General features: G+C 33.7%; 2 protein-coding genes across 2 annotated transcripts; both read right to left on the bottom strand.

Moving 5' to 3' along the window:
• Positions 1-6373: 6373 nt before the first annotated feature.
• On the bottom strand, positions 6374-17007 carry LOC131952535 (uncharacterized). Its single transcript, XM_059315255.1, has 2 exons — positions 16901-17007; positions 6374-8940 (listed from the first exon to the last, which is right to left on the bottom strand). The coding sequence occupies exon 2, from the start codon at positions 8219-8221 to the stop codon at positions 6398-6400; it is 1824 nt and encodes a 607-aa protein (XP_059171238.1). The 5' UTR covers positions 8222-8940; positions 16901-17007; the 3' UTR covers positions 6374-6397.
• Positions 8429-14282, bottom strand: LOC131952500 (serine/threonine-protein phosphatase 6 regulatory ankyrin repeat subunit B-like). The gene is made up of 3 exons (XM_059315186.1): positions 13340-14282; positions 9761-13168; positions 8429-8940 (listed from the first exon to the last, which is right to left on the bottom strand). Exons 1-3 carry the CDS (start codon positions 14280-14282, stop codon positions 8429-8431), a joined length of 4863 nt encoding a protein of 1620 aa, XP_059171169.1.
• Positions 17008-18085: the final 1078 nt, after the last annotated feature.

Raw genomic sequence — 18085 nt, 5'->3', positions numbered from 1 at the left:
TACATAGGTAGTCAATATTTTGGGAATTTCGGTGTCTTAATTTTATTGTTTTTACCGGACCCAAAATTTGAAAATTCATAATAAATTAGTTTGAAGATTTGTACTAACAGTTTTATATGGGAACCTACAAATATGGTACAATATTCTGAATTCATACTTTATTAGGCTTAAAATATAACATTTAATGAAGATCGGAAATCCTGCAAATAGGTCAATTTTTCAAGATGGCCCCCGTTGTCATAATTACCAAGTTTCCCCGACCAAAATTACAAATGGAAACACAAAATATGTGTTTTCATTTAATATTATGCCGATCTACTTTATGAAAACTGTAGAGAAATAATAGTTTCCTCTCTAGTACTAAAAAAGTATTTTTTAAAAAAACAGCCGTTATAAAAACCTGTTTGATAGTTGAACTGTTTTATCTGTGATAACCACAAAAAATGCCTTGTGCTCTTGGTTAAAAGCCGTTGCGAATAATTTCAAACCCGCAACGTACTAACACGTCGTTATTCACACACGTTATTCGTTTGGGATGGCGGCGTGGGAAGGGGAGGCGATAAACGATTTTTTATAGTTTGAATTGAATATTTTTTTACTTCGACCGTTGGGTTGGAGGGAGAGCGGTGGGTGGTGTGTTATGTAGCCTGACTGTGTATGGTGTATCCTCTAAGTTTCTGTGTGTACTGTCGATGTGGTGGTTGTGGATGAAGCGGGTTTTGTGGATAATGTGTTTGCCAGTTGGGTAGGGAGTTAGAGTCGCTGTGGTGTAGCTGGGCGAGTTTGATAAGGATAGAGCTGATGTGGGGTGTAACAAAAGTAATGCGTCTTACATGCACGTACGCATACGTATAGGTATACGTATACGCATTAGCATACGCATTATCATACGCATACGCATTAGCATACGCATTAGCATACGCATTAGCATACGCATTAGCATACGCATAAGTATACGCATACGCATTAGCGTACGCATTAGCATACGCATACGCATGCGCATAAGCATACGCATACGAATACGCATATACACAGCATTTAGGTTAAATTATATTCGATAATGTTTCAGTTTCGATAAGTTTACGGATAAAGTGCAGCGTTAAGAGTGTAACGAGTTAGTGAATTAAAGGAGCCTATTTTCATTTGAAAACAATTTATAGAACCAGTTTATTACTTTACATATTCCGTTAGTTTGTATTGTTCCTATTTAAAACACGTATAAAAACAACTAGGTGGTAATTCGAAGGGCCGGAACGGATTAATGGCATTTAAATTAATTTCCATTGAGAAATGTTTTTGAGATACTAGAGATTTGACATGCGAATAATGTATCGGAATTAATGAAACAAGTATCTCGAGGTAACAATGTATTTATTTTTCGTTGTGAGATATTGACTTATCTTATTACATTATGCCTTACAAAAAATTAAAGACACATTCAAAATATTGCTATTTTTTTTTCTCATCTGCATTGTGTTCATAACACACTTTAAGTAAAGTGTTTAATGTATTCCTACAAATTATAGATTTTTGCTGTTGTGTACTTCATTATAATTTTAGACCGTCAGAGATCGGAAGTATTTGTTTTAATCTTTCGGTTTTCTATAAATTAGCCTAGCAGGATGATTAAATTGTTATAATAGTAATTTAAATTATAACTCAACCCATAACAGCACCGTCTAAATACCGATCCTATTTACTTTTCAAGTCCATAGCTTGCCACATGAATGCCGCTATTGTGAAGATGTTCAAGTGTTGAGGCATAACAAGTTCTTGAGGGGTTTTCAAAACGAGTTTTACCAAGTTGTCGCTGTAGTGTATAGCTCTGTTAGACTTTTCTTACTTTCAAAATAAGTAAGGCTTAAAAATACACTAACAAGATTATTAAAATTTGCTAGTTCTTACATTTCAAACACAGTGTTTTATTCAATACATGTATTTGCCGACTTAAGCGTAAAATTTTAGCATTTGTTATTGAACAAATAATTTGCTGTTAAAATAGTTTATTGTTCAGACAAATTGGTAAAATAATATAAACACGAATAATATATACACGGAACTTTATAATCAAATGGACTTATGATAATAATACGTCATTTTAAGCTATATCTTATCAACTATCTTTCAAAAATATATTTATGAATGATCCTGCTAACAAAAATAATTTGAAAAGCTAAAAAAATAATATGACTATCAATTGTAATAAATACAAGTGTTACGAGTCTTATAAAAAAAAATTATTTGAACAGTTTAGAGTTTAGCGATTCAACACAGTGATATTAACAAAGTAGAAAACTGTCGAGCCCTACGGTCCTAGCATGTTTAGTATTCAACTACACTGAAGAGAAGTTCATTGTGTAGGGTTGTGGCACAGGTTAAAAAACAACCGTGTCAAAACAGCGATATTTTCGACCATTCACTGACAGGGAGTTTTGCCATTGGAGTTTGGAACGTCAAAATACTTTTGAGTTTAGGCGGTAAATGTATCTGTGAGAGTCTTTCATTTCGCTCTGGACTTTCTCCCAACGTTGTTGAAAATGTTATTAAAGCAAGTTTTAACAGTGACCAGGGTTGAGACATAGCTGATTTGACAATTTTAAAAATGTCAACATTCAACGGCCATTGATTATTGGTGCCAAATCGACGGTCCTTCAAATTGATTTTGCTCAACTCACGCAAATATTTCAAATCATCTAGGGTCATGTACGATGTAGCTATAAGAAACTTCAATAAGTCCACTTTTTCAAGCTGAATAGATAACATTAGGGCAGTTAACTTAGGCGTGTTTTGATTCGGCAAAGAAGGTTTTAATACTACTCCGTTGTATATCAACATACGAAGAAAATTGAAATGACCAAACCGGATAATAATTTTATAAGTTGGCCTATACTCCTCTGCCTTCAAAAGCCAATCCTGTTGTTTTACGCCCCCTAGTTCATGTTTAGAGAGCATATGCCGATAATTTACACCTACCAACGGATTCACTCCTGCTTGAAGCAATATTTCTGTATAGGTCACCCTCTGAAACCCACACTCTTGCAATACACAGTGGGTTAAAGCTGACCTTTCATCTCGACCATTAATTTTAAGGTCGGCACCATACCATATGAAGTATTTTAGGAACTTTTCTAGAAATCCATGTTTAATTTAGAACATTAGCGCTGTCTGCCCTTTATTGTCGGTTAGATTGAAATTAGCGCCATAATTATAGAAGATTTCAAATACCGGATAATTAACTCGTATCTATCTATCTCTCTCTCTCTCTCTCTCTCTCTCTCTCTCTCTCTCTCTATATATATATATATATATATATATATATATATATATATATATATATATATATATATATATATATATATATATATATATATATATATATATATATACATATATATATATATATATATATATACTAGCTTACCCGCCCCCCGCGCGTTACCGCGGGGATAAAAGAAAGATTGACGAAATATATTAGAATTTATTTTTTATAAACCGTGTATAGAGAAAAAAATCGCTCCCCCCCCCCGGAGGGCGCCGCCCTTGCAATATTAAACATTTTTTTTTGCAGAACCCTACTATTGAGTGATCTAAACATCTCCCCAAAGTTTCATGGTACACGGATGAACGGTGTGAAACCGAAATAGACTATATTTATAAACCGTATATAGAGAAAAAATCGCAGCCTCCCGTGGCGCCGCCCTTGCGAAATTAAAGATGATTTTTTACAGAACCCTTTCCTAGAGTTTTATAATGAACTCCCCAAAGTTTCATGCCTATCGGATGAACGGTGTCACTGCGATTCACTTTTATTATTTTTATATACCGTATATAGAGGAAAAATCGCAGCCTCCCGTGGCGCCGCCCTTGCGAAATTTAAAAAGGATTTTTTTTTACCGAACCCTTCTTTGAATTGTTCTAATTAACTCCGCCAAAGTTTCATGGCTATCGGATAACGGTGTCACACTAAAATCGACTTTTATTTTTATATACCATATATAGAGAAAAATCGCACCCTCCCGTGGCGGCGCCCTTGCGAAATTAAGAATTATTTTTTTAACAGAACACTTTCCTAGAGTGTTCTAATCAACTCCCTAAAGTCTCATGGCTATCGGGTGAACGCTGTCAAACCAAAATCTACTTTTATTTTTATATATCGAATAAAAAAACAAATTGCGCCCTGCTGGGTCGCTACCCCTGCGAATTTGAAAATGTTTTTTAATGCAGAAACCTCCCCAGAAATATTCTAAACATCTTCCCAAAGTTTCATGGCGATCGTGTGAACGGTTTTCACTGTAATTCACTTTTATTATTTTTATATACCGTATATAGAGAAAAATCGCACCCTCCCGTGGCGCCGCCCTTGCGATATTAAAAATGATTTTTGGACAGAACCCTTCCCTATAGTGTTCTAATCTACTCCCCAAAGTTTCATGCCTATCGGATGAACGATGCCAAACCAAAATAGACTTTTATTTTTATATACCGTATATAGAGAAAAACAAATCGCGCCCTGCCGGGGCGCCACCCCTGCGAATTTGAAATTATTTTTTTCGCAGAAACCTCCCCAGGAATATTCTCAACAACTTCCCAAAGTGTCACGGCGATGTGATGAGAGGTGTAGTAATGCATAAAGGAGAAACACACAAACACACAGACATACATTACTTTATATATATATATATATATATATATATATATATATATATATATATATATATATATATATATATATATATATATATATTGTGGGGGCCCAGAAATTGTTTTTGCGAGTTTGCCCTTTTTTTCTAGTTCCGTCTTCTCCAGGTACTAGTGGGGCCTACACATTTGTAATCTATGTTGTTATGATCGTCACGGACAACCGTAAACAAACCAGTAAAGACAGTCTATGTCATCTCAGAACCAAAGTGAAAGTGAAAGTAACGGAAAGGGATTTGAATATTGAAAAGTAACAACCAGCTAGACATTTACGCAGTAATAGACAAGGGCATGCACCGTAAGTAACAGACTAATTTTAAGATACTCTTACGTTTATTCCCCTTTATATTAATTTAAAAAAAAAACTTAGTGTTGCATAAATACGGCTCGTAATCTTTATTTGAAAGAGGTACTGGAAAATGATTAATGATTTATTATTCCCATTATTAAATATAAGGAATACAATTATCTAGACTTAAAATAACTTTAATTCTAAGTCAACATAATTAAAAACAAATATATGTACGAACATGCAATATACCTAGACCACATCGAGAAGGTCGTCGTTGAATACAATCTCATGTTAAAACCTCGTTTTATGTTGCACTGGCGACGGATATTTAACTCACTTAGATTTTTTAACATTTTTTATTATGTTAAGAATTAATACATCTCTATAGTTATACCTATGTTTCATGTTTCAAATATTTTCTAGACCTTCAGATTGGATTTATTATAAATTAAACTTTAGCATTGAAAGAAGTAATTGTAGAAATAATATTTGTCAGACTGAAAATTGGCACTAGAAGTTTTAAATTAGCACTAAATTGATGAGCTTTTTAAAGCTTTGACCCTACATACCTCGTATGCTTTATTGTAAAACTGTGTTCAGTTCAGTAGTAAAACACAAAGAAAAGCAATAAATTATTAAAATATGTTTTAATATAAATCTGTTAACTATGATGTTTTAAAAATATATTATTTCACAAACGTATTGCGTAACCTAAAATCTTAAAATACTACAGGTAATCTTATGTAAATAGATATTTTGTTTATAAACTTTATATAGAGCAAACATACTTTATAAAATCAGTCAATTTGTAGTAATTTTTTGGCCTCAATACAATTACTTTATGAATAATGAATGGTATTTACAGTTGAACTAGGTTCCACATACGTGAAGACTTCCATAAAACAAAGGTGAATAGTTTGCATATAAGAATGAACAAACTTAGATTGATATTAAAAGTTTTTTAAAACTTTAATTTGATTTTAATATATTCCTAATGTGGCAAAACTAAAAAATCAATTAAGGGAAACAAATTTTTGCTTTTCATAATGAGCTTGCTAAAATTTTAGGATGTGATCTTTACATTGTATCCTATTTACAGTTGTGTGGTTAACAAGTTTTAACATTTATTTCTCTTAACAAAATGAACTGGAAAAAAAAGTTACGTAAGACGTATAGGTCTACGTCAAGTACCGGTTAAGTTATAAGAAATTAAGCTCTAAATACTAAATATAAAGTATCTCATAATAGCTGAAAATCTGCAAATTTACACTAATACATCTTTTTAAAAAAAATACTAGATATACTAACCGTTATAGAAACTAGCAATGCATAGGAATAATTCATGTTATTAAAAATTAAATGTTTCTTTTATATTGTTTTACATTTATAGAAGAACAGAACATAAAATTAAATAGCAAAAAATAAAGTTGCAATAATGTTGTTTTTTCTGACAGCTATTTTTGTTTTGTTTTTGTTCTCAGCTTTAAAACTTCTAATACTTCCATCTTGCTCCCAAGTAGATTCTATGTCTTTCCTAGATAACATTTTTCGTGCCATTTGCAAATACCTTTGGAATGTTAGAATAACTTTAACACCATTCTTCCAATAATCTTTTCCATGTTTCTTGTAATGTGAAACTGCAAGCATAGGATCAGCAAAGTTAAATTTTTCACCTTGGCTGAATAGTGTATATTCACTTGTCAATTCAACAAATCTGTTACAAATTTCTTTTAACTCTTTGCGTAATTCTTCAGAAGCTCTTTCAAATCTTTTGTAACGAATTTTACATCGAATTTCACCTTTTTTAAAGTTATGTCCATTAAGTTTTGCATTTTCTTGTTTAATTTGTAGTCTACCTTCATCCTCTGATATTATGCCATCCTTTACCTGCTTTTTAATCTCATTAATTTTTTGTTTTGTTGCTTCAGCTCTTTTATCATCTTCTTCTTTTAATTCAGATGATTTTTCATGTAAAAGTGTAGCTGCAAATTCCATCACAGCATCGAGTTTCTCAAACGTTGTTATACCCAACAACTTAGCTATCTCTATGCCTAGATCTATAAACGTATTGTTGAAATTTAAAAACGTGTCACGTAATATTTTGTAAAGCCTTATTATTTGAAAAGGCCTTAGACCTTTCAATAAATCTAAATCATTCAACAAACATTTTTCAAGTTTCGAGAGCTCCTCACTAATTTTTTGTTCAGCTTTGACAAGTTCTGTATCGAGAAAGAAACGATATTTTTTTAATGTTACTTTTAATTGTTGCTGGTTTGAATCTGGATTAAGTATTCCAACTTTTTCTTCTTCTGAAAGCTGTACAAAGGCTTTAGATTGTAGGGTCAAGAACTTTGATATACTTAAAAAAGAGTTTATTGTAAGCTTAATCTTTTCAAATAAATTGCTGTGCTGTACAATATGAAGAATGTCTTTAATAAAATAAGCGTTCCCGAGTTCTGTCTGTGTTTCACCATTCACTTCTCTGTAACCCTCTAGCAGAGCGTCCACAATTTTAGTTTCTAGTTGTGTTCTCAATGCTTCGATGATGTCTTCTAGAAACGTGGAGTTAATTGTGAATTTAAAAATTAACACTGGTAACAACCTCTTGACGGTCTCATCTTTTTCGTTTAGTGTTGTGCTGGTTAAATTATTAAAGCATTTTTTAAGATCGTTAATGGCGGGTGATTTCCCGTCGTCGCAAGTAGGATTATTTGAAATCAAAGCAAACGGATATCGCAAATTCTTTCCCGGAAAACAAACACATGTATTGCTTGTAATGCTGTTACCATTTGTCTCATTCAAAGACTCATAACCAATGCAGACGTAAACATATTCATTATTGTCTATTTCTTCGCATACCTGCATATTGTTGTCCATAAAGTAATATTTTGGTGAAGATAACTTTTTAAATCGGAATATTGGTGACCAAACTGTCACATTATTGTCTATTGTTGCATCATACCTCAAAATCAACGAGACGCGAACAGATTCCAACTTTTTATCGTCATGCGTCATAACTATTGTCACAACAGATTCCAGAGTTTCTATTTCTTCTTCAGTATAAATTACCTTTTTGTCTGCAAAAAACAAAAATGCTAATTGATCACGCAAGAGATCTTTTGAATATTGGTTAATTTCCCACCATTGCTGGTTTGTGTCTATGTAGGTTTCAATGGTTTTAATATTCCTAAATTTGTGATTGTTGTTTTCCATTATTTCAAAACCACGCATTTTACATTTTAGACATCGAAATGGTACAATATTTAAGTAACGTGTTCAGGATTTTAGGGAACAGTTTAGATGCTCAAATGTTGTTGTTTTTTTAAATTATGCAAACATCTTTAGGAAACCTAAACATGATAATCAGGAATACCCTCTGTTTTCAGTTTTAGTCTGTAGAAAACCACTATGCATGATCATCAGGAATACCCCATGCTTTTATTTAAAGTCTGTAGGAAACCACCATGTATGCTCTTCAGGAATCCCGTCTGGTTTTCGCAGATCTTCAGCACGGTGTGTGACGTTTTCGTAAAAACAAAAAGTTCCGAAACTTTCCTGCCAGTTTTTTAAACGTTCAGTAAAAAAGTCAACGTTTTCTGTAAATTCAGAATATCCTACACTGTATTCCAATTGTAATGATTCAAAGTCTTCTATCATAAACTGAAGCCCTGACCTTAGAGCCAAATACTGTGGTCCTTTATCAACATTAAATGTGTTTCCATGATAGTAAATACAGGCATCTATAGAACTAATACATTCTTCAACTAATGGCTCTAGTTCTTGTATTTGATCTTTGTTTAACCTGACACATCTGCCTCTAAGATCAAACGCCGCTTTTAGAAAGTCTTCTGTTAGGTGCCGTCTGTGGTGTAGTGAAAACTTGTTGCTTCTGTTTTCTGTATAGTTTCTTAGAATTTGAAGTTTGTATCGTAGTTGTGAATACAAAACATCTGCGGAAATATAAAATAGAAGAAAAAAAATGTTATATCAGATAATGTTAATCTTTAAGTAAAACTAAATGCAGTGTAAACTTACTTAATATAAATACTGAAAACACATCGTTTGTTTCTTATCTATTATCGTCAAAAGGAATATCAAATATGCAGGACTATACATTTAATAAATAAATTAATTAAATAATACGTTAATTTCCAATACACTAAATGACTGCATTTTGCTAATGTATGAAAGTAGCTTAATATTAGCTTCATTTAAACATGTGTATACGCAACATAATAAGAAAAGCAATCAATAAGTCATTTAGATATTATTTAGTTATCTATAATTTTACTGTTAACAACAAATTGACATAAATTTCACAAAATGGTATGGTATTTATCAATATTATTTCTTTTTGGGAATTTTTTTTTTTGGCATATTACTTTGAGGGTATAATTTTCGTTAAGCTAATTTCAGATGTCCTAATTCTGAAATTTTTAATTATGAATTATAATTCAACATTAGCTAATTTATCCTATTGCTATGTTAGCCTTTAAAAAAAAGCAATACTGATTTCATTTATAAGTAACCTCTTTATTATCATCAAACTATCCTTTTTACATTGTAACCAATATGTAGCATAAGCTAATATGTTGTAAGTCTTGGCCTCTATAACTTAAAAGTTTAAATGTAATGTGTTAAACAAATGATTCTCTATAACTTTTGACAATAGCTTCTGTTTTGGTGATACTAAACGAGCTTTAGTTCAGTTGTATTTTTAACCTCAAACATCAGCCTAGATAATTGTAATTTTCAAGTCTGTAGAATTACCAAAAGGCCAGAAGTTGTGTATATTTGACAGACATTTTCCATCCCGAAGATCAAAGCGAATCTTCATTTTCGGCCATTCACTAACAGGAAGTAATGAAACTGGAGTTTGGAACATCAAAAGTTGTTTGAGGTCATGTGGTAAATGTGTCTGTGAGAGTCTTTCATCACGCTCTGGACCTTCACCCAACATTGTTGACACAGTGATGAAAGCAAGTTTGACCAGTGGCCAGGGTTGAGAAACAACATCATGTATTAGGCTTTGAAGCTCAATGGTTGAAGCAGTAGGTTCTTTGTCTATTTCACAAAGTATGTTATGTAATTCTTCAGGAGATTTATCAAACTGTCGAAGTTGCCTCAGATCCGCTGCAGTCATATAGCCAGTTGCTAGAAGATATTTTGCTAAATCAACAAGTCTATATATTATCGCTAGCATTAGGCTGGTTAATGAGATTGTTTTCCCTGAAACACTTCCATATGTTTTACTTCTTAACACTATTCCATTGTACACAAGCATTTGTAAAATTTCAAAATGTCTAGTTTTGAAAATGCTCCAAACTTGTGATAACACAATATTAGACAATAGATTTCTAAATGTTTTGTCTACTAAATGACACGTACTGATGTTTAATAAACGTCCAGCTTGGTCAAACTGTTCATTTGATAAACAATAATAAAGAATTGAAGCACTCACTTCAGCACCATGATTTATTAACGTTGTCAGAATTTCATCATATTTGCTATGATCACCAGTGTCAGATTTGTTTTTAAGTAGGTTATCAACCTTAGCGGCTATGTGTAAAGGGCTCTCTACAAAATAATTTGTTTGGTTTACATTAGCCCCAGCTTCAATCAGAATCTCAACAAGTTCACAACGGTTAATCATAAGTTTCTCATCAAGAAATCGCATAGAAGGTTTTCCCTTTATTGAATCTAAATATTGATCTTCCTGAAGGAAAAAACGAGGCATATATTCAACAGACGTCACTTCAGCATACTCAAAAGAAAGAGCGACATGTAATGCTGTGTTTCCATATCTATCAGCTTTATTTACATCAGCTCTATGTGAAACCATCTTTTTTACAAGTTCCACATCATCTAACATAACGGCCATTGATAAAGCAGGAACATGTCCATCAATCAACACATTAACATCAGCGCCATTTTCAACTAGAAACAATGCTATATTTTTACAATTTCTTTTTAAGGCAACCGTCAAAAGAGTATTGTTTTTTTTATCACAAGCTGTTAGATCTGCTCCATGATTTACAAACAGTTTAATTAGTTCAACACTGTCAAATTGCAATATGTCAACAATTGGTAAGACACCATCTTTATTTGGTACATTAACGTTAGCACCGACTTCTACAAGATATTTGATCTTTTCAATACTTTTGCTTTCTATTGCTTTTGACAACACAGAGATTCCTTTTTTATCTAGAGCATTGACTGAAGCACCCGCTGTAATTAAATGTTTTAAGGAGTCGATTTCGCCACTTCTAGCTGCAATATGCAGAGGAGTCTCACCATACTGGAATGCTATAGTATTTGTTGGACCAATGTCTTTGAATGGACGTTTCCTGTTATATCTATATTGTAGAGCTGGGAAATCTGTTAGGGATTCATCATCAATACCCTCAGACATAAAGCTAGTATATACACTACTTTCATTACTCAAAATACCTTGGCTTTCTTTTCCAAAGAATTTAATGTCAGTTTCAGATTCATCTGTTGCATCTGTTTCCTGTATTTCAGCATTAACATCAGCCCCAGCATCTATCAACATTTTGACAATTTCCTCCGGTCCACTGGCTGCCAAATGTAATGCTGTCTGTTTATTTCGACCTGTCAAATTGACGTCTGCTTTAGATTCAATAAGCAGTTCTACTAGCTCTTTGTGTCGTATGGCCAAGCACAATGGACTCTCTAGGTCATTGTTTACTTGGTTCACATTGCAACCTCTTTTAAGAAGTATCTTTAAAATTTTAAGAAGCGTCTTAATATTAATAGCCTCTTTGTGTGGGTTACATTCAAGTGATTGTAAATATGTGTATCTTTCTATTGTTACAGTGAAACATTTGTTACTTGGGTTGAACGCAAAATGATTTCTTATACAGTTTTCTGAGCATACAAAAAACGGCTGATTAAATGTGCCTTCCTGGTCATTGCCAGCTATTTGCATTTTTACATATTCAGTATATTTGTCTGTAACAAAAATGTTTTGCTCTATTGCTATATGCAATGGGCTCTGTAGTTTATTATTTACTTGGTTTATATTAGAGCCTGCTTGGATTAGAACTTTTACTATCTCTAAACGTGTAGCAATACATATGTGGTCTTTTTGTACATTTTCAAATGATTCTAAATGTACGAGTCGTTTTATTGCTATAGTATCATACTCTTTGCTACAAGTACACGTGGAGTGACTGATATCAAACGACTTTGAAGTTTGATTAAATAAAATATTGTGTACAGGTGTGTTCCCGTTGTTGTCAGTTTTTGTTACATCAGCTCCCCTTTCTAGCATTTTTTGGACAAGTTCAACGTAACCTAACCGTACTGCCATAGCTAAAACAGGTAACTGTTTAACAAACATAAAATTAACATCAGCTCCTTTTAATACCAGTAGATTAGCGATTTCTTCTTTTTGGTTCCATATTGCGAGAGACAAAATAGAACGGCCTTTAGAATCGCAACTATTTACATCTGCTCCGTGTTCTAAAAATAATTCTACTAATTCTGGGCTGTCAAAGTCTAAAATATTCACGATTGGTTGCATTCCAGATGCACTTGATATCTTAACATCTGCGCCAGCTTTGATTAAAATCTTTACAAGGTCACAACATTTCTCCATTTCCAGACTAGGAAAATCGTATTGAATTATTTCTTCTATTGTTAAATAATTCTGCGGAGTTAAGTGTAGCTTAACACCTTCTTTACTGTAAACACATAAAAAATGGTCTATGTTTTTCAAACAAGACTTCCACGATTGACTAAATTTTATTTCATCAACAGCAACATGTAGTGGTGTATTCCCATTAATATCAGCTTTAGTTACATCAGCTCCCATTTCCAGCAGTGTTTTTACAAGTTCAACATTTCCCAATTGTACGGCCATATTTAACAGTGAAACTTCCCCATTAAACATAAAATTAACATCAGCTCCCATTTCCAGCATTGTTTTTACAAGTTCAACACCTCCTAATTTTATGGCCATAAGTAACAGTTGAACTTCTCCATTAAGCATAAAATTAACATCAGCTCCCATTTCCAGCATTGTTTTTACAAGTTCAACATCTCCTAATTGTACGGCCATAATTAACAGTGGAATTTCTCCATTAAATATAAAATTAACATCGGCGCCCTTAATTAAGAGTAGATTGGTTATTTCTCGTTTTCGTCTCCATATAGCTAGTGACAAAATAGAACGTCCCATTGAATCACACGCATTTACGTCTGCTCCATGTTCTAAAAATAACTGCATCAGTTCAAGGCAGCCGACATATACAATATTTACAATAGGCTGTACGCCTAACTTGTTAGGTACATTCAGATTAGCACCTGATTTCACAAGTTATGTACATATTTCTTGGACATTTGAAGATCTTTTTGTAGCCTTCATTAGTACAGAATCTCCATCGTTATTGATGCAGTTGACCGATCCACCAGCTGTCACAAGATGTTGAATTGTTTGAATATCACCCATGCTAGCTGCCAAATGTAGAGGTGTTTCACCTTCACATGTTTCGGCGTTGACTTCAGCACCAGCATTTACCAGTAACTTCACAATTAGTTCGTTTTTACGTGCTGCGATATGCAATGGCGTCAATTTATTTTTGTTGACAAAATTTACTTTAACATTTGATTTAAGTAAAATGTCTACACATGTTGGACTGTCGAAAAAGATTGCCATAATTAATGCAGTTCTTTCTTTGAAAACAATGTTGATGTCAATTCCGTTATCTATCAACTGCTGCAGTAAAACCTTGTTATTGTTTCTAAAAGTGTATGTAGATTCGTGTATTAGCGAAATATTACTTCCTGCTGTAACCAGATCCTGAACTAAATCTATTCGATTATTTTTAAATGCCTGAAAAACTCCAGTTTTTCCATCCATAATTATTTCCTTATTTTGTTTAATTAGCAACTCCTCTCCCCTGACTACAGCATCCAAAAAACCATTTTCTCTGGCCAAATCTAAAGCCTCAATGCCCTTCTCGCAAGAAAGGAAAGCGCCATGTTGAAGCAGTTCTCGTACAGCAGTTGTGTGCCCCTTGTCAACAGCAAGAGACAAAGCTGTGTAGCTGCCATCAGAAGATCTGCTGACATTTACATCAGCGCCAGCTTCAAGTAGAGCTCTCAGAACTTGGAGGTTGTCTCGTTCTACAGCCAGCATTAACGCTGTGTAGCCTTCCCTGTTTTTGACATTATAATTTGATACTGACTTTAAACCCGATTGTGCTGCACTATACACGTCTTCGGCAGAAGAGCCAGATCCAGAAAAAGATGGTTTGCAAAATGCCATAGTTCTGGTTCTGAAAAAAATTTCTAATTTTATACAAAAATATTTGAAATTGCTTTTGCGTGTAACACATGTACTTTTGTTGCACACATCGTTTTATATGACAATCATGTTTCTAATCATTAAATAAATTAAAGCATTCCGTATTAGTATTATTATTATATTTATATTAATAGTATTCTCATCAAATTCCCATAATTTTATAACGATCGATCAAAGGTGTAATAAAAGAAAATAAACAAATCAACACAATTTAGTGTGTTTATATCGTTGATCGAAATTAGTACTTTATTATCGATTCCTTAAAAACGCATATGAATTTATAATGTACTAATAATATTCCTCACCATTATACGCTCATGGTTTGTCGTTCACTTGGTGCGCAATTGTTTTTCTTCGAGATTGTATTCTATTTTTAAAAAGCTGAAGTAATTAAAATGGATTAAAAATCATGTTTATATCCCAATTTGCCATCCCCCGTAGTGTTATGTAAGAAGATTCGAGTAAGTTTAGGGAAGATCACTCCCGCTTTATTTATCCGCTAGTAGCTCTTTGCCTCTGATGAGTATACTACATTTGTTATTAAATTATTATAATTTTAAATATTTCATTGCATAAAACACAACATTAAAAGATTTAATTGATTTAAGAAGTGAATTAATTGATTCAAAACGTTTGGCAACTCTTTTCGTAGCTGACAAAAAGCGTCAAAATGTTTTAATGTTGCAAGTTAACCAGTTCTATACATCTGCTGCTCTCTTTTAATTGCCTATTTATATGTAGATTTATAAATTTCCAATGTGGTTTCACCCTAATCCGCTTCAGTGGAAGGTGTATATTGTGTCATCCTCCCCCCTACCTATTTGTCGAGTGGCGTCAACTTATATCAATTCAAATTAGAGGGGCCTAATTCTCACAGTTGTAAATTCGTGGAAAAAACATTGCTTTTGTAGAAAATGACTAAAACTGGTGTCACCCACATCCCAGTAGTCGATTGACATATCGTTATTACAATGCTCAACTAAAGTTTTTTCCTCAGGCAAATGTTTTAACATTTAGTTAGTGTTACCCCCCCCCCCCCCCCCTGATATCTTTATACTGTGCACTGATAATACTAAAGATGTTTATTTATAGTAGGTTATTGATACGGATGGATGTTTCATTGTTTTCTCTATAGTTAGTAGGTTTACGCCATGGTTCTCCCTCCGCTCCCCGCCCCCTCCCCACCCCCTCCAACCCACGCACTGTCGGGATTTGTCAACTTGGCTCTTAGAAGACTAATTAATCATTCATTTAACTGGAACGACCATTATTTTTCTTCATATATTTTACTATTATTTGCCTTGGTGTCACCCATAAATGGAGTAACCTGGTGCGGTCCGAAATCCCCAGCACCCCCCCCCCCCGAGACGCATCAGAATGTGTCTAATTTAGCCTCGTATGTCTAATGTAGTCTGGTCAGAGTTTCTTTCAGGCATCGCTTCGGGGGGGCTTTGCCCCCCCAAAAAATTTTTACCGCTCCCCCGAACGAAATGAAATTTATATAATTTATATAGAAAATATATACTTTTAACAGTGTCCGCCCCCCCGAAGAAAGTTTACCGCCCCCCCGAAGATTTCAAGTGCCCCCCCGGAGAAAAAAGTCTGGAAGAAACACTGAGTCTGGTTCGTCTAGAGTAATCTGGTGTTTCTAATATAGCCGTGTGTCTGCAGCCTGGTGTTTCGAGTGCAGCCTTGTTTGTCTAATGAAGTCTAGGGTGTCTAGTATAGCCCAATAATTAATACGAGCCGACCCGCGGCGTATTATACGCCGATATTTAGTTGTTTTATTTTCTACTTTTCAGTCATTCATAATGTGTGAATTCGACAGTATCAACGCTGCCACTGAAAATATTTGCTTTAAAACACTATCAGTAGGCCGTTAAGGACGATACCCCCCCACCCTCCTTTCCCACCACCCTCCTTTCCCCCAACCCCAACCCTACCCTACACCCCCCCCCCACCCCCGTGAAAGCAGCCTCCTCTTAGTAACATCCACTAAGTTTAAATTAGTTTCAAACTAAATTATCTGCCGCTAATAGCCGTTACTAAACCCGGCTGTACGATTGTAAACATTTAACGTGAACACAGCTCACCAGACCGTGCGGGGTGGGGGAGGTTGCGATATGCCTAGGCGCGCTTACAGCTTGTTTTCTAACTTCTCCAATAATAGAATTATATATATATATATATATATATATATATATATGTATATATATATATATATATATATATATATATATATATATATATATATATATATATATATATATATATATATATATATATATATATATATATATATATATATATATATATATATATATATATATATATATATATATATATATATATTGGCTGGTGTGTTTCATGTATCCTATTGTGTCTACAGTAGCCTGGTGTTTCTAGTACAGCCCCGTGGGTCTAAAAATGTGGTATCCTTAAAAAGAGTATTTTATGTGGAAAGAAGTAATTTATGTCGTTTCAATAATTTTAATGTCATTTCTTTTAGCTCTAGAGCCTTATCAAGTTACTATACAAAGGCCTGTAAAATATAATTAAGATTGACAAAGTTGAATTACCTTTATAAGCAGGAGTCCGATTAAACAACAGTAAATGTGATAAAACAAAATAAAACCGAATTTCAACTGACCTACCCGACAAACTACACAACGTTACTTTATGCAGGAAGTCATGTGGTTGTTATTGACATGTGACTCAACTTATCCAATCGTCTTCGAGAAGATGTGTGTCACATGACAAAAATATTGCGCATCCAGAATGTAAATACCTGGTGTTAAATGCCACCTCTCAAGCAACAAGTATTAATTGATAAGAACATAATTATTATCATATCCATTTCAATTTACAATCGAATGTGTTGATGAACAATAATTGGTGTGCTTGCCTATCCTGGTCGGATGCCAAATGTAAAAAAAAATTAATCTTAACGAAAATGTTTAACCAAGAATCAAAATTGAATGGCATTTTTGTGTGCAACGCATGATGTGGTATCTAGGACAATGATTATCTTTAAGGTTACATACTCTACACTTGTGATTTAAAACTAAAACCACCAGGGATATCATGCGTGATGTTTATATGCTGTAAAGGATCAAGAGTCAAACATACCTGATAGTAGCAGCCTAAGCTGTGAAACAAAATACTCCCAATTCGCATTTAATGGTCCGGTGTATTTATTTTTATTATAATTATTATTAAAAAATCAGATTTATATAAACATTGTGATTGTGTGTGCTTACGAAGAAACCCGAATCTGTTATACATTATAAGTTTTACAGTAACAGACCAGGCCTTGTAACAAGAGAACCTCACTGTGTAGTCTGGCGAGACGGCTAGTAGGGTTTATGGGAGAATACACAACACACAAGCTAAACTGTGCACAAGTCACAAGAATTTTTCTTCCGCTTTTCAAATAGTGAATAATAAATAAATCTAATTAGATTCAACTAACCTTTCAATACAGTAGTCTACTGCAAACTCTAAAACACGACTTCTTCGTGTTACTAATGATCAATACATCTGTTATAATTTAGTTTCAGAAGTACCAGTCTAAGATATATAGAAAATTAAAATTAATGTATGTTCGTTTTAACACCCCGACCAATTTTAATTCTCGTTCATGCGTGTGTTGCTTTGTTTATTCCTTGGGTGTTTCACCCAATAACAATGTCACAATCAGGTCTGTGTGGTGATGTACTGTGTACGAAATGTGTATACGTGGTACGGATCACTGCGTTTGTGTA

This window comes from Physella acuta, unplaced genomic scaffold, assembly GCF_028476545.2.
Source record: "Physella acuta isolate Inbredline_101_S28 unplaced genomic scaffold, ASM2847654v3 ptg000875l, whole genome shotgun sequence".
Taxonomy (NCBI): Eukaryota; Metazoa; Mollusca; class Gastropoda; family Physidae; genus Physella; species Physella acuta.
The sequence above is the reverse complement of the archived record's forward strand: the minus strand, read 5'-3'. Positions and strand labels throughout refer to the sequence as shown.

Coding starts and splice junctions, on each gene's coding strand:
- LOC131952535 (XM_059315255.1), bottom strand. CDS start 8,221: ATGCGTGGTTTTGAAATAATGGAAAACAACAATCACAAATTTAGGAAT.
- LOC131952500 (XM_059315186.1), bottom strand. CDS start 14,282: ATGGCATTTTGCAAACCATCTTTTTCTGGATCTGGCTCTTCTGCCGAA. Junction 13,169..13,339: donor TTCAAATGTCCAAGAAATAT/GTACATAACTTG, acceptor TTTTGTCACTAG/CTATATGGAGACGAAAACGA. Junction 8,941..9,760: donor ACACAACTTCTGGCCTTTTG/GTAATTCTACAG, acceptor ATATTTCCGCAG/ATGTTTTGTATTCACAACTA.